At 35.6% G+C, this 24,900-nt stretch overlaps 1 protein-coding gene across 2 annotated transcripts in view; it reads left to right on the top strand.

Moving 5' to 3' along the window:
- ASCC3 (activating signal cointegrator 1 complex subunit 3) overlaps positions 1–24,900 on the top strand; it is a 276,779-nt gene that overhangs the window by 61,378 nt on the left and 190,501 nt on the right. For both annotated transcript variants that reach the window (XM_054820094.1, XM_054820095.1), the window contains exons 9-10: positions 10,186–10,386; positions 10,847–10,987. In XM_054820094.1, coding sequence (XP_054676069.1) covers positions 10,186–10,386; positions 10,847–10,987 — 342 coding nt within the window. The remainder of the gene's footprint in view (positions 1–10,185; positions 10,387–10,846; positions 10,988–24,900) is intronic.

The raw sequence follows: 24,900 nt of genomic DNA, 5'->3' as shown, positions 1-24,900 counted from the left end.
TAAATTCTAATTAGAATTATACTCAAGACCAAAATTGTTTTTCATTTTTAAGAAATGTAATCTGAAAGTGAGACTTTTCAAAGATGAGGGAAGTGTGTGCTAATTCTGATATGGTGTAACATTAAAAAGATAAACTCTCACTAAAAATATTTTAGACAAATTATAATTTGTCTGATTTTAATGTTTGTCTTTAATTAGCACAAGTTTCAGTATCATCCTTGAGACATGAATGTCTTAGCCAGGATAAGAATGTCCCAGGTCTTTTGGTAATAGAAATAGGACTGAGATTGTCCATCAAGGAGTTCAGTTAGAAATCACCAAATAGTTTTAAATGTTTTTAAAAGGTTTTGGGATAGAGGAGCTATGTAACTAAAAGATTGACTTTATATCTGATAGGCTATTCATCTCAGACTTGCAGTTTCCATTAACCTTAAGATCACACGGTAACTGCTAATATAGTGGAAGTTTTAAAATTTTCAAAGAGTAGTACTTGTTTGAGTCTGCAGAACAACAGGGAGCAACAAGTGATGCAGAGTCTCTTAAAGCAGGAAACAGATTGTGTGTGTGTTCTATCTTATTCTAACAAAATACTTTTTCAGAATTCTAGTTGGAAAATTGGAATTATCCTACCACCTAATCTTTCAGTTAGAATATTGGAACTGAGCACATCAGATAATAGTGGAGTTAATTTTTCTTTTCATGTGAATAAATAGATGTGCTTTCTATAATAATAATACTACTAACTATAATAATAGAAACAATTTTTTTCTTCTGTAGCATGTTGGAAATTAATCTGGAGAAGGGAAATAGGAACTTTGCATTTGCAGGAAGCAAAACATAGAGGAGGATGATTTTATTTAGCTGTTCTACTTATCGTTGAACATAATATAATGAAGGAAACTTCTGTGCCAGTATTCCTCCTTCTCTACTTTTGTTCCCTGAATCTGAAAAGGATGGGGATTTTCTTCTGAGTCATCTGACACTATGTAGGAGTTAATTTCCTATGTTCCTGATTCTTCTTCCCTTTGCTTTTGACACCTGTGGACCTTTGTCCTTCTGGACCTCTAAACATGAGACTGTCTCTCTGTGATACATACTCCTTAGATGGAGACTTTTCAGCTTGTTGTCAAATGTATCTTTAAGCTAAATAAGAATGCCTTCCAAGTTTTGCATCAGTAATATGCCTACTGTCCCATCAGTTGTATGGATATCATGCCTACATCAGAAAAATGATTGGTTTGCATATCAATAGCTACTGTAGCAGCAAAACACAAAGTCTGGTCCAGTTGTGACCTGCAACATGTATCCTTTTCAAACTAGGTGTGAAAGCTCTGATAAATCTGTAGTGCTGTTTGCAAAGCAAGAACCTTCTTCATCAGCTTTTCAGTTTTTTCTCATTCTGTAATTTTCAATGTCTCAATTTTCTATTAATCTAAATCCCGAGAGGTGTTGAATGGAAATTCCCAGGTGCAGCCCTTTAGAAAATTTTGTGTCTTTATCCTCACCCATACCTCAATCATTCACATAAGTCTATGTAGCTTGGGAGGGTCTGGATTTTGATCTCTCTTGTCAGATGTCTGTCTCTTCCTCATGGTCACCATTTTTCAGGTTTGGCCAAAAAGTGTCTGCTGTTTTCTGTCAGTACTCTCCATCCCTACTAGATTTTCTGTCTTTTTTGAGATGTATGTATGCCCTCATCAACACAGTTTACTGCTTAGAAATCTTTTTTTTCTTTTTTTTTTTTTTTTTTTTAATATTAGTAGTGGCATATTCTTTCAATACTGCAACGAGTGTGGAAGGAGAAGACTAAATTGTATCTCTGTTGATATGATGCAGTTGCTTCAGAATTCTGCCAACTGGTTCAGAAATGGCTAACTTTCAAAAAGTAGTTTCTCTGTAGTTCAACATCATCTCATAATCTCTGTATTTGTGTCATGGTTTAACCCCAGCCGGTAACTAAGCACCACACAGCCACTCACTCAGTCCTCCCTCCCCCAAGGCGATGGGGAGGTGAATGGAGAAAAAACCAAACTCGTGGGTTGAGGTAGACAGTTTAATAGGATAAAAAAGGAAGAGAATAATAATCGTAGTAATAGTAATAATAATATATATTTAAAAAGTGATGCACAAATGCAATTGCTTACAGCATGTAGGGTGAAAAGAAAAAAACAACCCCCGATGCCCAGTCTGTTTCTGAGCAGCGATTCCTCCTCCTGGCAGCTTCCCCAGTTCTATCCAGAGCATGATGTTCTACGGTAGGGAATATCCCTTTGGCCAGTCTGGGTCAGCTGTCCTGGCTGTGCTCTCCCAGCTCTTGTGCACCTGGCAGGGCCCGAGAAGCTGAAAAGTCCTTGACTTAGTGTAGACACTACAACTAGCTAGCAACAACTAAAAGCATCAGTGTGTTATCAACATTATTCTCATACTAAATCCAAAACACAGCACTATACTGGCTACTAGAAAGAAAATTAACTCTATCTCAGCCAAAACCAGGACAAGTTGGGAAAAGTTAGCTAAAACAGTTTTATATTAGTTGCATAAAAGTGCTTCAGTTTTTATGCTGTGTGTTAGTAGAGTAACTTTTTCCCACTGGTGGCCATAACTTACTCAATTCCTTTAACTATGCCCTCATTATCCTTGCTTCTTATTTGTTGGGTTTCTCCCTTTGTCTTGCAGTGTCTATATTCTTGAACAAGCAGAAATTTTTCTTTTTTATTAGCTCTTTGATTACAGTTACATTTGAGGCAGTGTGCCTCAGTGATTTCCTTTTAAAGAGTTGCTCTGTGTTTTCCCAGGGGAATAAATTAAGGGAGTATTATGCCATCAGCAGAGCTAGGAGTCTGTTTTACTTGTATACAAGCATAAGAAATTATGAGAGTGTTCTCTGAATAGAAAAAAACAAAACAAAACAAAACAAAAAAACCACAAACAACCCAAAACCTGTAGAATAGGCTGTGGCATATAAACATCATTTTCCTCGTAGCTCCATCTGGAAGAATCAGGGAGATGATGGTAGTGGATGTCTCAGTACATAGCAGTCCGGGAGGAACCTTGCTGTTAAGGATAACAACATTTTAAATGTTTTAAACTTTGTAGAGATTTTTGTATTTCCCTCTTCCACACTCTTAGCTTTGTATAGCATTAAGTTCTTTTTAATTTTTAAATGAAAGAAACCCTCTTTATTTGATACTGTTAATATGGGTTGAATGCGAGCAAATCAAACTCAAATCCTTCTGTCTTCATATAACTTTAACTTCTGATGTTATTAGGAAATGCCACAACTGTCACCACTTTTCCTTTTGCTATTTTCCTGCTAGCTGCATACTTCAAGATAATTTTTGTGTGTAATTCACAAATGGCACCAGAAAGCTCTAAGAGGAGGCTGTGTTCTGATCTCCATTTCATTGCTGTAATCTGGAATAATTCTCTTGACATCAGATGCTTTCAAGTTTACAATAGTGTCATTGAAATCAGAATCCCCTCTACGTGTCTATTTGGATGCCAAAATTTATGTACATTTGCTGTGCTGTAGAAATAGTTGCTTTTATGGAAAAATCTTTCTGAAACACTTTGTTATCCATTTCCTCAAATCAAATCACCAAAGGGTATAATCATTCTGTCTATAAACTTTTGTCATATTATAACTAGGCTGAGGAACACAACAATTCACCCAGTGAGGGGAGGAGATTCCCCAAGCTGTTTCAGTGTTTTAACTCAGAGCTGTGAAAGCCTTGGAGAACTATGGTGCTTTCCCATCATTTCCATCAAACTGACTTTGGGTCTATACATGCAGAAGTCTTTGGTTTTAATCTATACAGTGAACCAAGGCATATTTCTCAAAGTTGCATTTTTAATATAAATCAGTGGTTGAATAATTCAGAAATCTATAGAAAAGATACGACTTGCTGCAGTGGTTTGTATAGCATAGCTTGTCAAGAGAATAGATCATGTTGGTGGCAATATATCTCTAGACTGAAAAGGATTTTTGTTGAAATTACTTAAGGCGTGTTAGCTCTTAGCTGTCATATAGGAAGTTAAATATTTTCCCTAACAACTCCTGCTTTTGAATAGATCTTTCTCCTTTCTTCAAGAGAGCAGATGGTAGAACTGATAATTTAAAAAAAAAAATCTAAAAAAACCCCCAAATAAAACCAAAAAAACCCACCCACAAACAGATGTGGAAGTTTTTATTCTTTGATTTTATTTTTTTATTATTAATATTTGCTGTTTTTTTCAAGGAGTGCCTATGTTAACATAGTAAAAACTAATATAATACTAGATTTCATTGCAATTTGTTTTTTAATTGAACTGTTCTGGAATGCCTCTGGATGGAGAGTGGTTCTTCTCTAATGAAAGTTTGTTGAAGAGCACCTGCTGTTACGAGCTGTCCAGAATTTTCTTGTTTCTGAGAACTGAATAACTGTCAGAAAAATAACAGTTTCAGTGTCTTGGCAAACATGAAGTCTGAAAGTCTGTTTAATCAGGATTTAAAAACAGCATTCCAAATAAAGTAAAAACAATACTAATAGGACCTGAAGGTATGAAAATTTCCCTGGTTTCTGTTGACTGCTACTACTTGAATACCTATTGCTTTAACCAGTAAATGTGATAATAATTTTAAAAATTAAGACTACATAGTTTTCTAAAAGATGATGCTTAATTCAAATTAAAAACATATTCAGGAAGGTCTCATGGGTTGTGATTCTGTTTTCTATGGGATGTCAGAGTATAATTTTAGCCTTATGGCTCATTATCTATCATTTCTAGGAATTTCTTCTGGCTTCTTAATCTAATTAAGGGACTGGAGTATCTTTCAGGTGAGGGAGAGGGTGAGAGAGCTGGAGAAGAGGAGGCTCACGGGGAATCTTACAAATGTATATAAATACCTGATATGAGAATGACTGACAAAGAGGGAGACAGACTCTCCTCAGTGGTGCCCTGTGACAGCACCAGAGGCAATGGGCACAAATTAAAACACATGAAATTTCATCTGAACACAAGAAGATACTTTTTTACTATGAGGTGGTCAAATCCTGGCACAAGTTGCCGAGAGGTTGTGGGGTATCCATCGTTGGACATATTTAAAACCCGACTGGATACAGTCCTGGGCAACCTGATGTAGGTGATTCTGCTTTGAGCAGGGAAGTTGGACTAGATGAATGTCAACCTAAATGATTCTGTGATCTGTGATTACCACTACTAGTGACACGGATAGCCACACCATGCAAGATTTGCTTTTTGTTCTAGTCACTTGTAGCACGTACAGCTTTCAACCCACCTGCAGGTTCGCTGGTGCCTTTTGTTACTTGCATCTCTCTAAAGTGTTTGACTCCAAGCTTCCTTTATAGCACATAACTCTTCATGTGCTACACTTTGGATGAGACATAATTTGTACTTACTTGAAGAAATTGTAATGCTGATTATGGCCCAAAGCCAATCCTAAGCTCTATTTGGTATGCTTGTATAATTTTCATATCTTTGTGTATGCTACTTGTTCCTGCAAAAATTGTCCCCCTAAGTCCAGTGAAATCTCACTGATATGATTTGGTGCTAAATGGAGCAGATCCAAACATCATGCAGTTTTTCTTTTACGTGTTATAAGCCTTTGCTTAAAATGGATGTATGCATTTTGAAATAGAACATTTCAGTCTTTGGGGCAGGTAGGAAATTATATTCTCAAATAGTACCCCTAAGATAATATAAAAATAATTTTACCTTTATAGTATTTATATAGTTGTATTTTTATTTATTATTGTTCCTAAATCTCATGAGCTACCACCTCCATGAAAGCAGCAGAATATGAAAAGTATCATCAGGAGAGGGAGACTGTGGAAGTCCCTAAGTATAACATCTATGTTTATTTCCGAGAGTACCTTCAGTAACAAAATAGGATTTACACTGGCACAAAAGTGCTTTAAGTGTATATATGCATAATTAGAAAGCAGGAGGGACTGCTAAATTTGCGGGGATAGTGGGAATGTATTTATTAAAATGTGTACGTATATATACATCTATATAGAAATATGTATTTGTGCATATGAGTGTGTATGCATAGATATGTTTTAACCAACATTTCGAAGTACAGCAAAGGGGAAAGATGACCTAGAGATTACTTACATATCAGGATGAGGGACATCTGAACTTCATTTCCTGAATTTCATGGATTTTCTGTAAAACAGCATGGATTAGTCATACTATTACCAGTTAGATCAATTATCTTTTTAACTGAAAGTGCAATAGAACAACTGACTGCAGAATGGAATTTGTTGCACCTGAAATATATAAGGTACTTTGATTAAAATATATCTACATTAAAATTAAGCTAATGAGCAGGGAAGATGCTGAAAGTTTAAACTTGGTTTATGAATGCAGTGGATTATCTTTATGATAAATGGGTAATAATCTTATTATTTTGTTATAGTACAACAGAAGAAGTCATCATTATAGAGCATTTATTTTAGGTGGGTTTATGTTAGGAAAATTAGTACAGGTGACTAACGTTTCTTTATTTCAGACCATGAGCAAATTTGCCTAGTGTTACATGAAAACTGGAAAAATGAATGTGGACAAGACAAAATCTCTTTTAAAATGAGGAGTATAAAGAGAATATCCTGTAGATAATTCAATAAAATATGATAATTCTAAGGGGGATAACACGCAAACGTATTTTCTGGATAAATTGCTAAGAATTAAATATGGTAAGGGTTGTGGGGTTTTTTTCTAGTATTGTTCTGGATAGATTAGATAAAACATATTATGCTATGTCTGTGCACGCTAATACTGAATTTAGAAGCTGCTACGGAGAGTGAATGATCTCAGCTTTTAGTGGAACTTTAGTTAGCACCCTTTTGTTCTGAGTGAGGGAGAGTGCTGTAGACCGTACATAGACCACAGCAGGTTTCACAGGGATGCTTTGGGGAAAACAGTGCATCATATTTATTAAACTCTGTAGAACTACAAGGTCTGGCTAATGAATTGCATGACTAAAACTCTGTCTAAAGTACTGATGGCCTGTGCTATTTAGAACAGACACTGATAGTACCATGGTGTTAAAGCAGTTGTGTTTCTGAGCTGTAGCTTGCCTGCAGACTGAATCATATGGACTCATCCATGAATATTAGTTTAATTACTTTAACAGTTTTATCTTGTATTTAAATTGCTGTTAGAGCACCAACACACAAATATCTTTTTAATGAAATGACTAATTTGGAAGATCTTCATTAAGTGTAGTCTCATTTACTCATAAATGCATTAGATGTAATAGTAAATTCCATGGGAAAGAACTGGAAAGCTTACTGAAGTAAAAATAAGGGGTTTATTCATATCAGAGCTTCCTGGAGTACCATCTTGTTTGTGGAAGGAGTTGCTCCTCTGTGGTCTTTCACATTGATACATGCTTATGTAAAAATGGCACCATCTTAGGCATGAAATTGTTGAGCATGGCACTCAGACTGTATTCTGCTTAAACTTCCTTTGGTTTGTGTAGAATTCTAGGGCTAAATCAGCTGGGGAATAGAAAGTCAGTTTTAATCCATGGTGTTACTACTTTCCAGTAGGAAAAGAGATGGGAAATTATTTTTATTTATCTCCATATTTATTTATTTTTGGTAACAATTGCATGTGCTAGGGCTATAGTATATGTAATTTCTTCGAAATGTAGAGGAAAAAGATATCTTACACTGTCCACTTAAAGATTAAGAGAAGCTGGGACAATATTTTCCTAGAGGCAGTAGTTAAAGAAAACACTTAAAAGCATGCTTTATTTAAGGGTATTAACAATCATACAACTGTAAGGAGACCTGTCGACGTGTGTTCAACTATGTGACTGAAAAATTCCTGTCATTCTTTTCTGAAGATACACCAGACCTTATTTAGACAACTGTGTTTCTGCTTTTGTTTAAAAACTGCTTCTTTAAATAATATACATATTGTGCAGTACAGTGTTTTGTTAGTTCAATTCTGTAATCACCAGTTGTGTTTGGGAGTTTCTCTCCATAGATCCTTCAGTGTGAACTTTACGGTGTTTATAATAGCTTCTAAAACCAATTAGATGTAATGGGAGGGAAAAGGGAAAGGGAAAATATAACCATTTTCAGATACCTGTCAAGAAATCACAAAATGAAGTAACAGGCAAATTAGAAACCTAAAATGACTGAGGAGGCCATAAAAATAGTTGATTGAACCCTGATAGCACTAATGTAGTCAGCAGGTCTCCAGGAAACCCATTAATACTTTATAATAGTCTCATTCATGAAGATGAAATGAATTTTGAAGACATTATGCCAAGTAAACGTTATGTATACAAAACTTGGTGCAAAACAAATAAGCTTTCCCCCTGCAATCTTGCAAGCAGAATACACTGTGAAGGAACATTAATAGTGAAAACTGTTGTAATCCTGAAATTCAGCCACTTGAAAAATTGAAGAAACTTGATGAAAAGTGCTGGAAGTACTTGCATTAGGTACTTTTTCTTTTTCCTTCACCAAAGATGCTTAACAGTTTTGAATAGATATTTTAATATATTTGAGATGTGTCAATCCTATAAATACAAATGCAATCCATGATTTGAATGGAACTTGTTTTTTCAAGGTTGCACAATAAGATTTCAACCTGAAAACTAAGACAAAGGTACTGCTAAATTGAAAAGCAGATGTTTCAAAAAGAAATAGTGTGTTGATTGCATAGCATTTTCATTCACTTTTGTGTCTGAATGATGTTTTTTAATATTTAAAGTCCTCTAGAATAAAACTACAATTGGCCATTCATTAAGTACGTAATTCCTCTACATTTAAGAGTAGAGCGTTATCATGTGTTAACCTATATTTGTAATTTGCATCTCAGCCTCTCACATGAGGCTACTAGCAAGAAGCTGCAGTGAAATGATAGACCTAGTGCTGTTTGTCCCAAAGTTAACTAAAATAGTTGATTTGAATAGTCAATGAAGCCCTCATTCCTAAACTTGCAATTACTACTTGAGGTAGTAATAAATTGGGTCCAGCTCAAATAATTTGCTCAGTATTGGAAAGAATTGGAAAGGCTATTACTATAGCAAATGTCTGTAAATTAACTAAAGCACCCAGAATAATCATAGAATCCTAGAATGGTTAAGGTGGAAGGGATGTTAAAGATCACCTAGTTCCAACCCCCCTGCCATGGGCAGGGACACCCTCCACTAGACCAGGTTGCCCAAAGCCCCATCCAGCCTGGCCTTGAACACTTCCAGGGATGGGGCATCCACAGCTTCTCTGGGCAACCTGTGCCAGTGCCTCACCACCCTCACAGTAAAGAATTTCTTCCTAATATCTAATCTAAATCTACCCTCCTTCAGCTTAAGGCCATTACCCCTTGTCCTATCATTACATGCCCTTGTAACCAGTCCCTCTCCAGTTTGCTTGCAGGCCCCCTTTAGGTACTGGAAGGCTGCTATAAGGTCTCCCTGGAGCCTTCTTTTCTCCAGGCTGAACAAGCCCAACTCTCTCAGCCTGTCTTCATAGGAGAGGTGCTCCAGCCCCCGATCATATTTGTGACCATCCTCTGGACTCCCTCCAACAGCTCCATGTCCTTCTTATGCTGGGGGGCCTCAGAGCTGGATGTAGCACTCCAGGTTGGATCTCACAAGAGTGCAATAGAGAGTCTCCTCCCTCGACCTGCTGGTCACGCTTCTTTTAATGCAGCCCAGAACACGGTTGGCTTTCTGGGCTGCAAGTGCACATTGCTGGGTCATGATGAGTTTCTCATCCACCAACACCCCCAAGTCCTTCTCCTCAGGGCTGCTTTCAATCTGTTCTCCACCCAGACTGTAGTTGTGCTTGGGATTGCCCTGACCAATAATGTTTAATTACTAAGAAGTTGTTATTTTACCGTATATTAGTTTTGGTCACACTCCTGATTAAAAACAAATTAAATGCTGAAATAGCATTTGGCTAAAGATTTTGATTAATTTTAACAGATGCTATCCTGCTATATTTTGTTTTCCTTATGGATTCAATATTTGAGGGTTGGGTAGGAGTGGTAGCATCAGAATAAAAACCTTGGAATAATAAATGTATTTCAACAGGTATCCTAAGTTTTGTTGCCATATGTTCTTTGTCTTATGATTAATATATGTATAGACACACACATGCACATACATGTGTGTGTATGTATATGAAAAATCAAAAATATGCATGTTGTTTGTTTTAACAGATTGGACAACTTGCTTTTAAAGGCATGAAAAGACTGAACCGAATCCAATCTATAGTTTTCGAGACTGCCTACAACACAAATGAGAACATGCTAATCTGTGCCCCCACTGGAGCTGGGAAGACTAACATTGCCATGCTGACAGTCCTTCATGAAATTCGCCAGCATGTCCAGCATGGTGTTATCAAAAAGGATGAGTTTAAGGTAGGAGTTTAATGAACCAGGTAACAGCTTTTTAACTTGTAAGGTAAAAGCCATTATACGTTATATATGGAAAATGAAATCAGGAAGTTTTCAAGGGTATGACACTTTTCCAAGTCAAAGATAAGGCTAGTTTTGATTTAGTTCATTATTGTTAAAGCTATTCTTATTTGTATTCTAAAAATCTTATTATGTGAGTAAAAAGCTATGCAAACGCATTTAGCTTTGGTGCAGAACCAATTTTCAAAGTGATGAGCCTGTATAAACAAAATCCATTGTCCTTTAAACAGCTGCACACTTATCCAACAAAGATAACTACTTTTCATATATCACTATTAAGATTTTTTCACTGTAAGCGCCTGGCATCATATTTCACAATAAATTGTGATTTGTAATGGTTGCCATGAAACAAACGACATTGTGGGGTTTGCTCATTTATCAAGCGAGTGTCCTTTTGGTGCAGATTGTGTATGTTGCTCCTATGAAGGCTTTGGCAGCTGAAATGACAAATTACTTCAGCAAGCGTCTGGAACCACTAGGCATTACTGTGAAAGAGTTGACTGGTGATATGCAACTGTCAAAAGGTGAAATTCTGCGAACACAGGTATGCTTAATATTTTAAAATATTTTTCTCTGTGTATTCATATCTCTTCATAGATACACTGGTCTTTTTTTAAAACTTACTGTGAAAGTATTTGTGAAGCAGCTGAAATGTTATTACTGAGACTGTAATAATGTTATAAAATGTGGTTATGTTCTAAAATGTGACGCTCAGCTCAATAATTAAAACACTAATACATCTGAAATATCTTAAGCAATTGAACTTTTTAGTTTCTTCCATTTAGTCTTACTACTATGGTGCCCTGTTTCCGTATAACCTCTGTATAAAATCTTATCTGATTTCCAGCTTGTGACCCTTACTAGTTTGTTCCCCTACTCTTTCAGAATTACAAACCAAGTGGTGTATGTATGTGTTTGCGAGAACCTAACATTCAAAATTTCAGATTTGGCATTCTTTGATAATAACCATCTTTGAAAAGTTGAAGGTCTCATCTGTGAATGGTAAATTCTAAATAAATTTTAAATGCTGTAACAACATAGTTACAAATATGTCAAAATAATACTTCTTTTTTTATTTAAAAAAAGAGTTAATAAAGTTGTGAGTTCCTGTTAATGGATGATCTTACTTTTCCTTTTTAATGACAAATGAGGAAAAGTATAAGACATTGCTAGGTTAAACATTTGAACATTCATAGAAATGAATAAAATTTGCTTTTTTAGCCTCATAAATAGTATTGCACAGATGGAGATTTTTGTTTCAGCAGATACTTCTTGTCACGTTTATTTTTGGCAAATGCTGTTTGTCTAAGTGAAACAGCAATTTTCAAAAATATTGAGATACTTTTATGTATGTTCTTACATAAAGTTCCTTGTAATTACCCTTCCTCCTTCTGCCTGGTCCAAGAGACAGAACAAGACTTGGTTTGTATTATTGATATGAACATTTGTAAAGGTAAGTTGTGGTAATTATTGATTCAGATGAGTTATATTTTGCCAGTCTTATCTTTGATGTATTTTACATTTTTATGATAAGAGAAAACTCTTCCCATGACAAGAAGAATGTCTATATGGAATTAATAATAAAGAGGACCACAAAATTTGGGTTTACAAAATAAAAAACTTCTAAATATGGACTTTTAATAATTGAAATTATTTACATATACCAAATTGTAATTTAAAATTACTTCTTTTTTTCACAGTACTTTTCAGCTAGGGTACGTAATCAAGTAGGTCAGAGTTTTAATAGCGAGAGGGCATGTGTAATCACTGCCAAAACTGAAGTGACAGTGCAAAAGCCTGCCCTGAATGTAACTACGAAGTTCAATGAACAGAATTAATATAGAGTGGAAAAGTGGTATTTTCTCTCTTAGTTTACAATGTAATTCATAAAATTGTACTTCATTACTAAAACTCTGCTTATATCCAGTAAAGAAGTAAGGAAAGAAAAAAAACAACCTAAAAACATTATTTCAGGTATTATTAAGAAATGTGTATGGAAAATAGTTTACAAAGTTAAAATTTTATTACTCTAGTAATGGGAAATTATTAAAATATACAAAATATTACTTTTGAGCAACATAGTAACTTAGGTGTAGAAGTGTCTGCTTCATCATGCTCTCCTATTTCAGTCCAAAATACCACTAGTAGCATAATTCTTCATTTTCTTTTGGGGAAGAGAGTAAAGTAGATTCATGTATAAAAACCAAGAAGAAATTACAAGGGATGAACCTAGGTAAAAATCAGGTTTTTTCCTGGTATGGACTCATCTCATTGCTTTGAAACTTATTTTTTTTATCTGAAACTTACTCATCTTTAAAGGATTCCTACAGTTTCATATGTACTTCGTAGGATAGAAACACTAATCTGAAGTGTAGTGTATTTGTAGTTCCTAAACTTTTTGGGGAAATGGAGGTGAAAGACAAATGGTCTTCAGAAGAGGAAAAATTTGGAAACCATGATGTTGTTTGTGACCCAGAATTTAGTTCCTAGATTTTCAAAGGAACTGTAATTAAAGCATTGATTAATTTCAGTTTTGCTTTTGCATTAATAATAGTTTTGCTTCTTTGCTCTTCAAACATTGGAAAAATTAAAAAGACAAATACATAAAGTCCAAAAATTCTGGTACTGTAAAATAGCCTCTTTTTTTTGTTTTCTTTTGTTTGTTGTAGCTAGTCAGCCTGTCCTTATGATTAATCAGAATTGTAGGAGGTGCAGAGGAGGGATAACACTATTCCAAGACTTACCGATGTAATTGCTGCTGCTGTTCTTGCAGACTCTGGAGCCCAGCAGTGGGCTTTGTTTTATCCCTGCTTATCAAAGTGCACAGAAAATATGGAGCCGTATTATAAACTGAGGAAAGGGCACTTTCTTGTGCTGGATCTTCCTTATTGCTCTGTGCTATATTGTTTCTTAGGAAAACTCAATGAGCTTTCTTTCATCAACTACACAAAGTACCTTGTCCAAGCAGGTTTCTTTCATTGCTTTTTACCCTATATTAAATTGATTCTTGCTTCAAAACTTTATTTTACTTGCCAGCCTCTCTAATGTATACATTTCTCAGACAGGAATACTCTGATAAGCATTGCTGCTGTATTTACGGTTTCAGAGTTGCTTTGCCAATTGTTACCCTGCTTTCTAGCTTTTACTAGTGTAATAGATGAAGTGCCAGTGTTTAAAAGTAAAGCAGTTTTTCCCTGTAAGAATTAACGTTATAGCAGGTGGATGCATGCATACAATCTAATTGTACTATACATAGTATGGAGGGTAAAAGGCAGGAGTAGCATCATCAACTGAAGTAGATGCAGGCATCTCAAGTTGGATCACTGTTTCAAAAGATCTCAGCTGATTCTTCTAGGACACTGAAGGCCTGATATAAATCTTCTGTGACAGTTGTCTTCTGCGTCTTTTCTGAGCAGTTAAATTTTCACCATCTTCGTGTTCATCCTCAGGAGAATCAAATCAGTCACAATGAAGGATGTAAAAATGAGAGGATTGCCAGGTATTAGCTAGAAGTAGCACTTCAGTGACAATTCTAATAATTTTCTCCTTCCTTTCCATCCTTCATCTGTCATACTTTGCATGTGTGTATTTAAATATGTGTGTTTTCTAAGTTGTTACATGCATCTGTTATGCTTATTCCGATGAGGAAAAATTGCTTTATCTGACAAATTGCTAACTGTCTCACTTCACAGGAATGTACCCTTAAAATATAGTGGGCTCTGTCTCTATTACTTTTTCTACAAATATTTTTAAAAGATGAAAATGCTACCCAAAAAAAAAGTAATGAGTACTTTTGAGTTAAAATTAGTTAAAACTTCATTCCTTTCATGATGGGATAAAATCTTTTAAATGTTTTGAAAAGATATGCCTATTAAAAAGGTCTGTGGCACAATTTTTCAGAAATAACTTTCTCTGTGCTTTCCATGCCATCATGGAATATAAATATTCATCCATAAGGCAGACATGTCTCTTGCTGCTCCATACTTCTATGGTGTTATACATGAGACAATTTTACTTCCATGTTGTTCTATACTCTGGACATTCATTAACAGTACTGTGGTTCTAGCATGTACTTCAGAAGCCAAGCTTTTCAAAAAGTTATTTCTAATTTTACCAATAATGAAATTGCCTTAACAAGAAAAATCAAAATAATTATTTTATTGACTCTTCAGTTTTCTAACCTTCTCCCCACATCTTGTGCAGTGAAAGCCACAGCTACTACTTATTTCACTGTAAGATGTGGGATGCGTGTTAAAACTGTAAGACACAATTTCCTTTCGTGTTTTTGTGAAAAGGAGTAAGTGTAAATATCTAACGTGTCACTTTAATGCTTCAGACAGAATAGATCCAGGGTCTATTACCAAATAATTTGTACATAAATAAGTGCTTCACTGAACATGGAAACAACAGAAAATAAACTTGTTATAAAAATAAATAACCCTTGCTATTGTACTGCTTCTTGTAGAGAGTTTATGTTACATTATGAAAGCTTCTTTCATAGTCTAAATAAAGATACAGTAACTTTTTTGCTTCCTTTTCCTCATTAAAAAGCAATCTAAGGAATTTTATGTCCATACAGTTGATATCTCTCCTATTGGCTCTATTCTAAGCATGTTTCTATACTGACATACTATTATCTAGGAAACTCTGATACTTAGACATGACTTAAATGATATTACTGACATGACACTAATGATATTAAACATAGCCATATTCTATTGTTTGCTAAGTTGGCTTTGGTATGTTAATTTTAATGTTTAAATGGAAAATATTCATAAGTAATAAATTATGTATTTTGCTGGGTAGCATTTGAGATAACATGAAGTGTTTTGTTAGAAGGCAATGGATTATTTGGGTGATTGGCCTTATGGACTTTTTTGAGTGTGCATCTATTTTCTTCGCTGAAAGAGTTATCAAGCATTGGAACAGGCTGCCCAGGGAAGTGGTTGAGTCACCATCCCAGGAGGTATTTAAAAGACCCGTAGATGTGGTGCTTAGGGACATAGTTGAGTAGTGGACTTGGCAGTGTTAGGTTAACGGTTGGACGTGATGGTCTTAAAGATCTCCAACCTAAATGATTCTATGATTCTATATATAGCTATTCAGTCTTTGCTTTATACAGTCTAGAAAATGGTATCATGCAACTTCAAAATCAGCTTGTGGGCTTTCAGATCTTTTACCTTGTGTTTGCAACAAATACAGTAGTAATAGTTACCTTCTGAAGGTTTGGAGAATACAACTGATATTGGAGCAGTATAGAGTTCTAATGTAATCACCAAGTCTGAAGTCACTGCCCTGCACTGGGCACAGTGTATTGTAAGCTAATGAGTAGCGTGATGCCTTAATTTGTACAAAAAACAGCCTCTAGGTGTTTGCAGAAATGCCTTCTAGCCTTAACAGTTATTAACTTTTAAAGGTAGTGGGCATCAAAAAACATGTAGGAGATAATTTCTCTTTAATGTTTTATACATGCATAACATGAAACAAAATTAAGGTCCTTGGCATAGCACAGTGAAAATTTATCAAAATTTCTTCCACCTCTATAAACTTTTAAAATAATTTTAAAAATCATCCCATTAAAGATATTTTATTTTCTTTTTAAGGAAATTTATTTTACTGTTCTATTGCATCTTCAGTTACTGTGAATATTCCTCACCCTGAAACTCGTACCTCAGCAGTTTTGTACGAGATGTTATACTACAGTCCTTGTTAACAGCTAGTGTCATAATTCAAATAAGTACATAGAAGTGAGACCGACATTTTAAAGTTGAAATATATTTTCTATCCTATTTTTGCTTTATTTTGTGCCTCAGACCTGCAGATGTAAGCCAAACTTCTTTTATTGGTCCTATGTCCCTTGCTTTGCCTTGAAGGGTCCCACACTGTAATGAGCCTTACTCACTACAGGTATGTCTTGGTGTTAAAGCCAGATTATCAGTGCTTTCTGCGTTGCTAAAGTTATGTAGTAGTTGAAAACAAATCTGGTCAAATTTTGAAAGCAGGCTAATTTCCCCAACCTATAAACCTCTGTATATCTCTGTTCCTTCCTTCTCATATTCTTGGAGTTAAAGGGATTCAGAGAGCAAGAGAAGGAAATTTATTATCTTTTAAATAAATATGAGGAGAAAATGAATCAAACTATTATGTGTGAATAGTCCTGACTATGCCACCTATGAACTATTGAATACTACTTTTTTTGTAACTCTCTTGGAATATAGATATTTTTTTTTAATAGAGGAAAGTATTTCCATTTTTGTTGTTGTTCTTGTTGATCAAGAAACTAATTTCACAGAAAGCAACATTATTAATTTAAAATATGTTATTGTATTTTCTGTAGTGTTTACATAGTACTAAAGTGGTTCAAGGCCCACAAAAAGAGATTTATACATTTACTGAACTGCAAGGCTGTGCCTCTCAATGTGGACCTGGGCAGCCTTCATAGAAACAGACATTTCTAAAACTTTTGCGTTTCTGCAGGCCTGTCTTTTTCTGACATGGATTTGATAAAAATTAATTGCATGCCGATTAAAGAAAGGAAGCAAATGGTTTATCTGGCCCTAGTCTGCTTTCAACCTAAAGTGCTTCTAAATGTTTCTACTTAATGCAGATAGGAAGTGGGAAACCTGGAGTAGCATTTGCCAATTTAAAAAAAACCAAAAAACCACCTGCCTTCGTCATAAACTTTTGTAATTTCACAGCTCTGAAAAGTTCCAAGATGTTCAAATAAATCAAATTCAAAGCTGAAATTTATTTGCTGTAATGTCCTGCGTCAATGAGGCACAAAGTGAAAGATTAGACTTTTTATCCATGCAGCTCAGTTTAAATAAAAAATAGGGGAAGGGGGAGCGAAGAAAGGTCTGCTAACCCTGACTTTCGTTGTCACTTAGAAAATGGGCAGCTAGCTGTCATATTTGTTCTCTGCTCGTTAGCCTGTGTAAGCTAAAGTCACATTGCTTTCAGAGTAGACTCTTAACGTTGCTCAATTTATGTAAAAACTATCTTGATGTTTTGCTAGGAAACTGTCCTTCAAAGCTTTAAATTTGAGAAGTGATATCACTTACATGTGCCAAACATGTTGAACAGCTTAAAAATATGAATGATTTCCAAGATCTCAATAAAGGGGAAAAAATAAAACAAAAAACCCAATAACCTAGCAGAGTGTCTTTTCGTCACCTTATGAACACATTGTGCTCGTTTTTGGGGTGTCTGTGCCCTTGCGCTGGCGGTGCCAGCTGGTTCCAGCCAGCTCCAATGGACCCACCGCAGGGCATGGCTGAGCCCCACAGCCAGGCTGGTGGCATCTCTGTAAAAATGTATTTAAGAAAGGGTAAAAACACTGTGCAGCGGTTGAGAGAGAGAGAGGAATGAGGAAGGACGTGTGAGAAAGCCCTGCAGACACCCAGGTGAGAGCAGGAGGAGGGGGGGAAGTGCTCCAGGGGATGGAGCAGAAACTCCCTTGCTCCATGGAAGAGGCCATGGTGGAGCAGATATTCACGCTGCAGCCCTGGGAGGACCCCACACTGCAGCAGGTGGACGCTGCCCTAAAGAAAACTGTGGCCCATGGGGAGCCCATGTAGGAACAGGTTTATCCTGGCAGGAGCTGCGGCCATGGAAAGGACCCATGTTGGAGCAGTTCATGACGGACTGTATCCTGAGGGAGGGACCCCACTTTGGAGCAGGGGAAAAGCATGAGGAAGGATTGATGAAGGGTTACGGACTGACTGCAACCTCCATTCCTCTTTCCCTGGGAGGTTGAGGAGTCAGGAACAAAGCAGTGAAGTTGAGCCTGGAGGAAGGGGGACTAGGAAAAAGAGGGTTTAGGTTTTGTCTTTGTTTCCTCACTATTGTACTCCATTCTTAATTTGCAATAAATCAAGTTAATTTTCCCCAAATCAAGTCTGTTTTGCCCATTACAGTAATTGGCAAATGACCTCTCAGTCTTTATCTCAATCCATGAGCTCTTCCATCTTATTTTCTCCCCCGTGTCCAGTTGAGGAGGAGAAGTGAGAGTGTGGCTGGGTGGGCATCTGGCAGCCACCAAGGTCAAGCCACTGCAGCTAGTTTTAGTTTTGGGGTTTTTTTAAATAAAGTTACCGCTTTCATTGAAATTTTACTTTTGGTATTTTAAATCTAAGAGAAATGTTCTGTTAGCTTATTGCGAATTTTATTAGGTTATTTTTCTTTTTAACTTTAGCTAACTATTTATACTGGAAATAAGAGTAGTTTAGAACAAAAGGGCAATTCTTATTGAAGAGCATGAGTAATACAACAGTACTGATAGTGTTTTTGAAAACACCAGTGCTGCAAATGGAAAGAGAATTTGTGTAAGTTGCATTTGCATTGGCAAATACATTTGTCTGATTACTGAACAGAATGCTTTTCTTGAGGAAAGGAAATAGCCTGAAGGACTGAACGTATTTTGACATCTCAAAGATTAGCTGATTAATTGTACTTGTGATGGCAAGGCAGAAGTGAGAAGTGAAGCAGAGACCACAAAAGCATCAGAGCTGAATAGGGCAAGTAGTTCTGAGAACAGCAAATGGCATCAGGACCTTTGAGTAATATGGATGATCACTCTGATAGATTCTGTCAGCTGATAGATTCTGATATTAAGTCATGAAGGCTTTATTCCCTATTGGAATCTGATACTAATAAAATGGAATAATGCTTTTTTCTTAAGTTCTTATCTGCAATATAAAACTAATCAAGTCTGAAACTATTTGAAGCAAAAGAGGGCTATAAACTTAAGGTGCCTTCTGTTTCATCTCCAGCTTTGTTTTTCTGATACACTGTTTCTCATTTCCTGCACTTTAATAAGGTGTAGAGATGCTTCTAAGTAAAAGCGAATAGTGAACTTGATTCCTGCTACTTTTGTTTTCCTATGGAAATACCTAAATTTTGTTGATTTTTAGTGCATTATATTCTATGATATTCTGCTATGTATGTGCTTTTATTAAATAGTGTGGTAAAAAGACCTCCTAGCCTGGCTTGATAGAGATTAAGAATCTGTAAACTGGCTTTTGAATCTACATATGCAAAAATGTAGTAAAATAAATATATGGCTATATTTGACAGATGGACATCATCAGTACAGGCAAAAATAATTTACTAGTTTACTAATTACCCCCACACCAGAGTAGAATTGAAATAACTTGCTGATTTTGTGGGCTTTGCAGCATGCCCTTAATTGCAAGTAGGTTGGCCTTTTGGTTACATGTATAATGCTAAAATGTATGAAATTACATTAAATTCTGAAATTAAAACATGAAAAAGTATTGCATTTGTTATTTGTGGGAAATAACACTTTGGAAGGAATATGTTTCAATTTCTAAACTGTCTGTGTTGATAAAGTAGCCTTCTAAATGTCTTTGATTAGTAAGGTTTCTATCAAACAAAATATGTAGGAACTTTATTTCTCACTTTCCTTTATTGAATGCAGGGATGTCATCTTACATCTTACCATGCGCGTCACCATACTCATACAAAAATGTTTCAATGTGGTGACCAAGAATTATGAACTTTTTAAATTCAGAATATTAACAGCTCTTCTCCCTTAGTAACAATTCTCAGGCTTTCTTATTGTACTGCATTTTAACAGAAATTAAGTGTAGAAGTACACTTTTTTTTTTAGATTGACATTGTCAATTTTTATCCTATTCATATTACCATAGCATTTTGTGAAAACTATATGAACTGTTTACACTGAAAAATTACATAGAATATGCAATCTAAAGTGCCTTTGAAGCAAGATAATACTATTTTATTTTCCCATCTCTTGGTGTTTCGTCACTGTCTAATCTCTTTCTCCTTGTCTGGTATATTTTGCCCATCCCTGTAGGCGTTTACCCTGATGTTAGTCTTCTGTAAGTGGCCTTCATCTCCAATTAAATGCCACTGGGTTTTTTGCTTGCGTTTGTTGAAAACACCTGTATTACTGTTGACTTTAGATGCTGGTCTCTTTCCTTCCAGGAAAAGAGTGGTTCTTTGCTCTAGAAACTTTGGATGCATTAGATGCAATACAATTTTTGGTATGAGGGGATCAACTGTCATGAAGTGGCCATCAGAAGTGATCCAGAGATTATAACGCTCACAGATACAAAAAAGCCCTCCTCTTCTTGAGTTGTTCATTTCAAAAGAAGAGGTGAGCCTGGTTAATATTCCTGCTTCCAGTATGCCTAGAATGAAAGGTAGTACTGAATTCTCTGCACACCCATGGCTTCAGGAACAGAATATCCTCTTTTGATCAGCATTTGAACTGAGAGATATAATTTATCAAGAGGACATCAAAATCTAATACAAAAAAGAAAGAGGAAGGGATATGCACCTCTTTTTCTGAGAAGGCTTCCAGAATATTTCTCAGTCGTACAACCTTGCTGAAAGAAAATTTCCTTCTGAATTTTCAGTTATGCGCTATTTAAAATTAGACTCTTCCTTCCTTTAAATGAGGCAAAAGCCCTATCTTTCAAATGAGAGAAATATACAAAATGTTTAGAACAGAAATGCTTACTAAAGTGTGTGGCTGAGTCAAGAAGGATCAAAATCTTTTTATGCAGTAGGATTTCTATATCCCAAAGTGATTTCCATTTCAGGACAAATTGTGGTTTTAAAAAAAACACAAAACAAACCACTATCCAGGATCTCTTTCAGGCAGTGAGGCTTAATGGGACTCCACAGACTGTTACGTATCTTTTTCTGCCTTACTTTTTAAAATTTTTTCTGTAAATATTAAGTGTATTAATTAGTGTTTAGTTCTGAAAGCAAGACTATTAAAACAAAATCAGAAGGGATGTACTCATGCAAATACCTACTGTATTGTGTTTAAATATTTGAAAAACTGTTTTTTTAAGCTTCTGGTCTTGTCAGTCCCTTCACTAGTAAGCAGTGTGCACTCCTAGTTGATACCAGTCTGGTCACCAGTAACACCCATGTCCTCAGCTGGGCTGAATTAATTTTCCTCAGCTTTTGGAGGGAGACAGTAGAATCCCAAAAGGGTGTTGATGGATAAGCAGAAGGAAGGAAAAAAAAAAAAAAAAGCAGCTAGTCATTTTTCTAAGAGTATCCTCTTTAGAGATCCAAAACAGGGAATAAAGCAGGGAAATGCAGACGTCGTCTGGATTAGGTGAACCTACATTGACCTGAATCTGAAATGGGAGAAAATACTTGGAGCCTTCTCCCTTCCAGGTTGGGTGCACATCCGTAATGGCACTATGCCCATCCAGCTCACCTCAGGAACGAGTTATCAACTTGTTAGCATTGTAGTGCTCTTTCTTGACCCTTTAAAGACAAGGAAGGAGTTTTTCCATGGTGCCATTTTTATGAAGTATATGGTTTTCCCACAGTTTTCTTCTTTCCCTATACCATTTTGGGGAAATATTAAAGCAGGTGAAAAAAATTGTTATACAGCAGAGAGGCAATTTGGGGCCTGTAAAGTTAGTTCTCTGACAGAATTCTTTAAGCCGCCAAAATAGAGGCAGTAAACTCTGTGACTTCATGTGTAGGACTCCTGGTTGTTTCTGATGATGAAAATGATTAAGAAAGAAATAAAGCTTGTATAAGAGACTTCTAGATAACTCCTCAGTGGGTTCAGTTAATAAGCTTGTTGCTTAGTTGAATTGTTGTCTCCTTTCTTTTGTCTTTGTTGCTGGGACAGCTACATTGCTTTCTCAAGCCAATGCTATCGATCTCTGCTTTCAGCATTGTACTTTTTTTTTTTTTTTTTTTGTCATCAGTCTTCCAATACCCTACTAGGATTGCTGGGAGCCCTTCTGATTTACTGCTCTCCTATTAATATATATGCCTATGACAGCTAAGATTTTGCCAGAGGGGAAAAAGTACTTATACATCATCAAACAGTAGCAGTTTGAATAAAAAATAGTAGTCCTTTATAAGGAACTGGAGGTGCTGGCTGTGACCTAAATTAATTTCTAGATTTATGACAGAATCCATCTTGATTTTACTAAAATCAGGTTTCCACGCTGCAGAAATTAGAATTGCTACTCTAAGACATTCATTTACATTTTATTTGAAATAATTTATTTTTCAAATAGATATAGTGGTTTATTATACTGCATGCCTACTTGCTTGCTGTTATTGCATAATCTGTAGAATTTTAGTACAGCCTTTGAGTAAACCCACTTTGTGTTTAATAATCAAATGCCACATACTCTGATAAAATGTGTAATTGACTGGCATTCTTTGGTATGACTCACTTGGCTAAAATCTCTATTTAGATTGAATTGGAAGGTAGGAGTTAATTTTTGTTTTAGCAGTAAAATCTAGTTGAAACGATACCAAATAAAATTACAGTAATTTTGAACAACAGGAAAAAATTGTTCTATGTGTTCTGTAGTTAAAGGATATAGGGTTTTGTGTGTAATTGCATTCTTGGTTGTGTATTCTCTTTTATTGGAAGTAATTATGTTCATGCCTGGCTTAGCTGCATTTCCTACAAGTTTTTCTAGACTGTTTTGAAACCAAAGTTTTAAGTGTGTTTTCTTTTCTTTTCTTTTTATTTTTTTTTTTTTTTTAAATGAACTTATACAACTCTCTGGTATTGTACTTCAGCACTTATATGAAAATATATAAATATTTAATTTTGACGAAGAGCCCTTGGTATAAGTGTATACTTTTTTTTTCCCTCCAGTGCACATATTTTTCATTTACTTTAAGCTTTATCAGAATAAATTCAGTTTTAATATATCTGTACTTGAAGCACTTGCATTAATCACTGTCTCTGCAGAAGTTTGATATTCCAGTGGAACTTTAAAAGTACTAGTGTACAAATATAGGAAAAATAATTGTGTTTTGGATACTCCATTGATCCAGACTGCAACTGAATATATTGAGAGGAATGCCGTTGCTCTTTGGTTGTGTGGCTAAGACCAACAGTGTCACCTGCAGGTGAATCAAGTAGATTTCTTCATTTTTCAAGTAAAAATCTGAGACATACAAGATTAGTTACTTTTTGAAAATGGGAAGATCTGATTTAATAACTTTCCAATTAATATCTTAAATCAATTTTGCTGCTTATTGTTGTTGTTAAATTAACTGCAAATATGTAATTCAAAATATTTTGTGAAGAAGTGCTTGTTAAAGAAATTTTGAAATCAGTCTTTAATGTGTATAAAAGATGTTTATTAAGAATATTCTGCCCATTTACTATTTAAAATCAAGTTACACTGAAAATGCATGCGATTTATGACATTAAAATTTCTTTACTGTGTATGTTTCTACAGAGGTGAAAATTCATTGTTTATCAATGGTTCATCTCAGTTCATTGTGGCAGAATATTGCAGAAGTGAATATGAAGTAAAATGTCAAAAGTATTGCGTTTGGTTTAAAAAAAATACAAATTAAAAAAAGTGTTTATTAATTTGATATGTAAAAGATTGGTCTTAGATTATTGCATCTGCTACTTCAATACAACGGATATTAATGATGCCAAAGTTTTTCTTAAAGTGGAATAACATACAAATTTAATTTACATTGAGAGGACTGCTGTTCTTCAGTCATTTTTTTGAGGCTTCAGCATCTTCCTTTGTCTGTTGCCAGGTTTGTAATTAATTTAATTTTAAAAAAAAGTCACTTTATTTCTTGACTTTCGCATGACTGGGACTGGCTGAATCACATTCTGTCATGACCTTTACATGAAGGATTTTTAGTTGTATTATTACAATGGTGTGATCATTCAGCGGCTACTGAATTGCATGTGAGTTGCAAAGTAATTGTAATGTTTTAAGCTACATTGTGAATACTAGTGACATTGTCAGAGAGGCTTCTGTGTAATACAGATGCGTGATTGTGGGAAGAAGCACGCTCGGTTGGAGGTGCTAAGTTGCTCTCCCACTTCTGCAATAGAGTGCTGAAGTTCCTGTGGGGAAGCTGCATTTGAGCTTTCTATTCATTTTATGTCACTCAGGTGGGATATATATACACAGATAGATATATATCTCAGTCTTGTGGATTCTGAGCATAGAAAGATTTGAATAGCTTTGTGTAGGCTATCATGTGTTGGCTAGTCAGCAGTAGTATTTAGAGACCTCAGTGGTAAGTGGTTACCGTACTGTTGTGGTTTAACCTGGCAGGCAGCTAAACACCACACAGCCGTTCGTTCGCTCGCTCCCCCCACACAGTGGAATGGAGGGAGAGAATCGGGGGGGGGGGGGGGGGGGGAGTAAAATTTGTGGGTTGAGATAAAGACAGTTTAATAGGACAGAAAAGGAAGGGGATAATAATAATAATAGAATAAGTCCTTGACTTTGTGTATGCACTGCTTAGCAACAACTAAAACATCGGTGTGTTATCAACGTTATTTCCATCCTAAACCCAAAACACAGCACTATACCAGGTACTAGGAAAAAATTAACTCTATCCCAGCCAAAACCAGGACACTTGCATAAGATTCAGTAGTAGATTAAGCCTATTTCTTGGGTCTTCACAGACACCAGTTTTGGTTTA

Source organism: Grus americana, chromosome 3, assembly GCF_028858705.1.
Source record: "Grus americana isolate bGruAme1 chromosome 3, bGruAme1.mat, whole genome shotgun sequence".
Classification (NCBI taxonomy): Eukaryota; Metazoa; Chordata; class Aves; order Gruiformes; family Gruidae; genus Grus; species Grus americana.
This window is presented reverse-complemented; position numbering and strand designations above follow the sequence as displayed.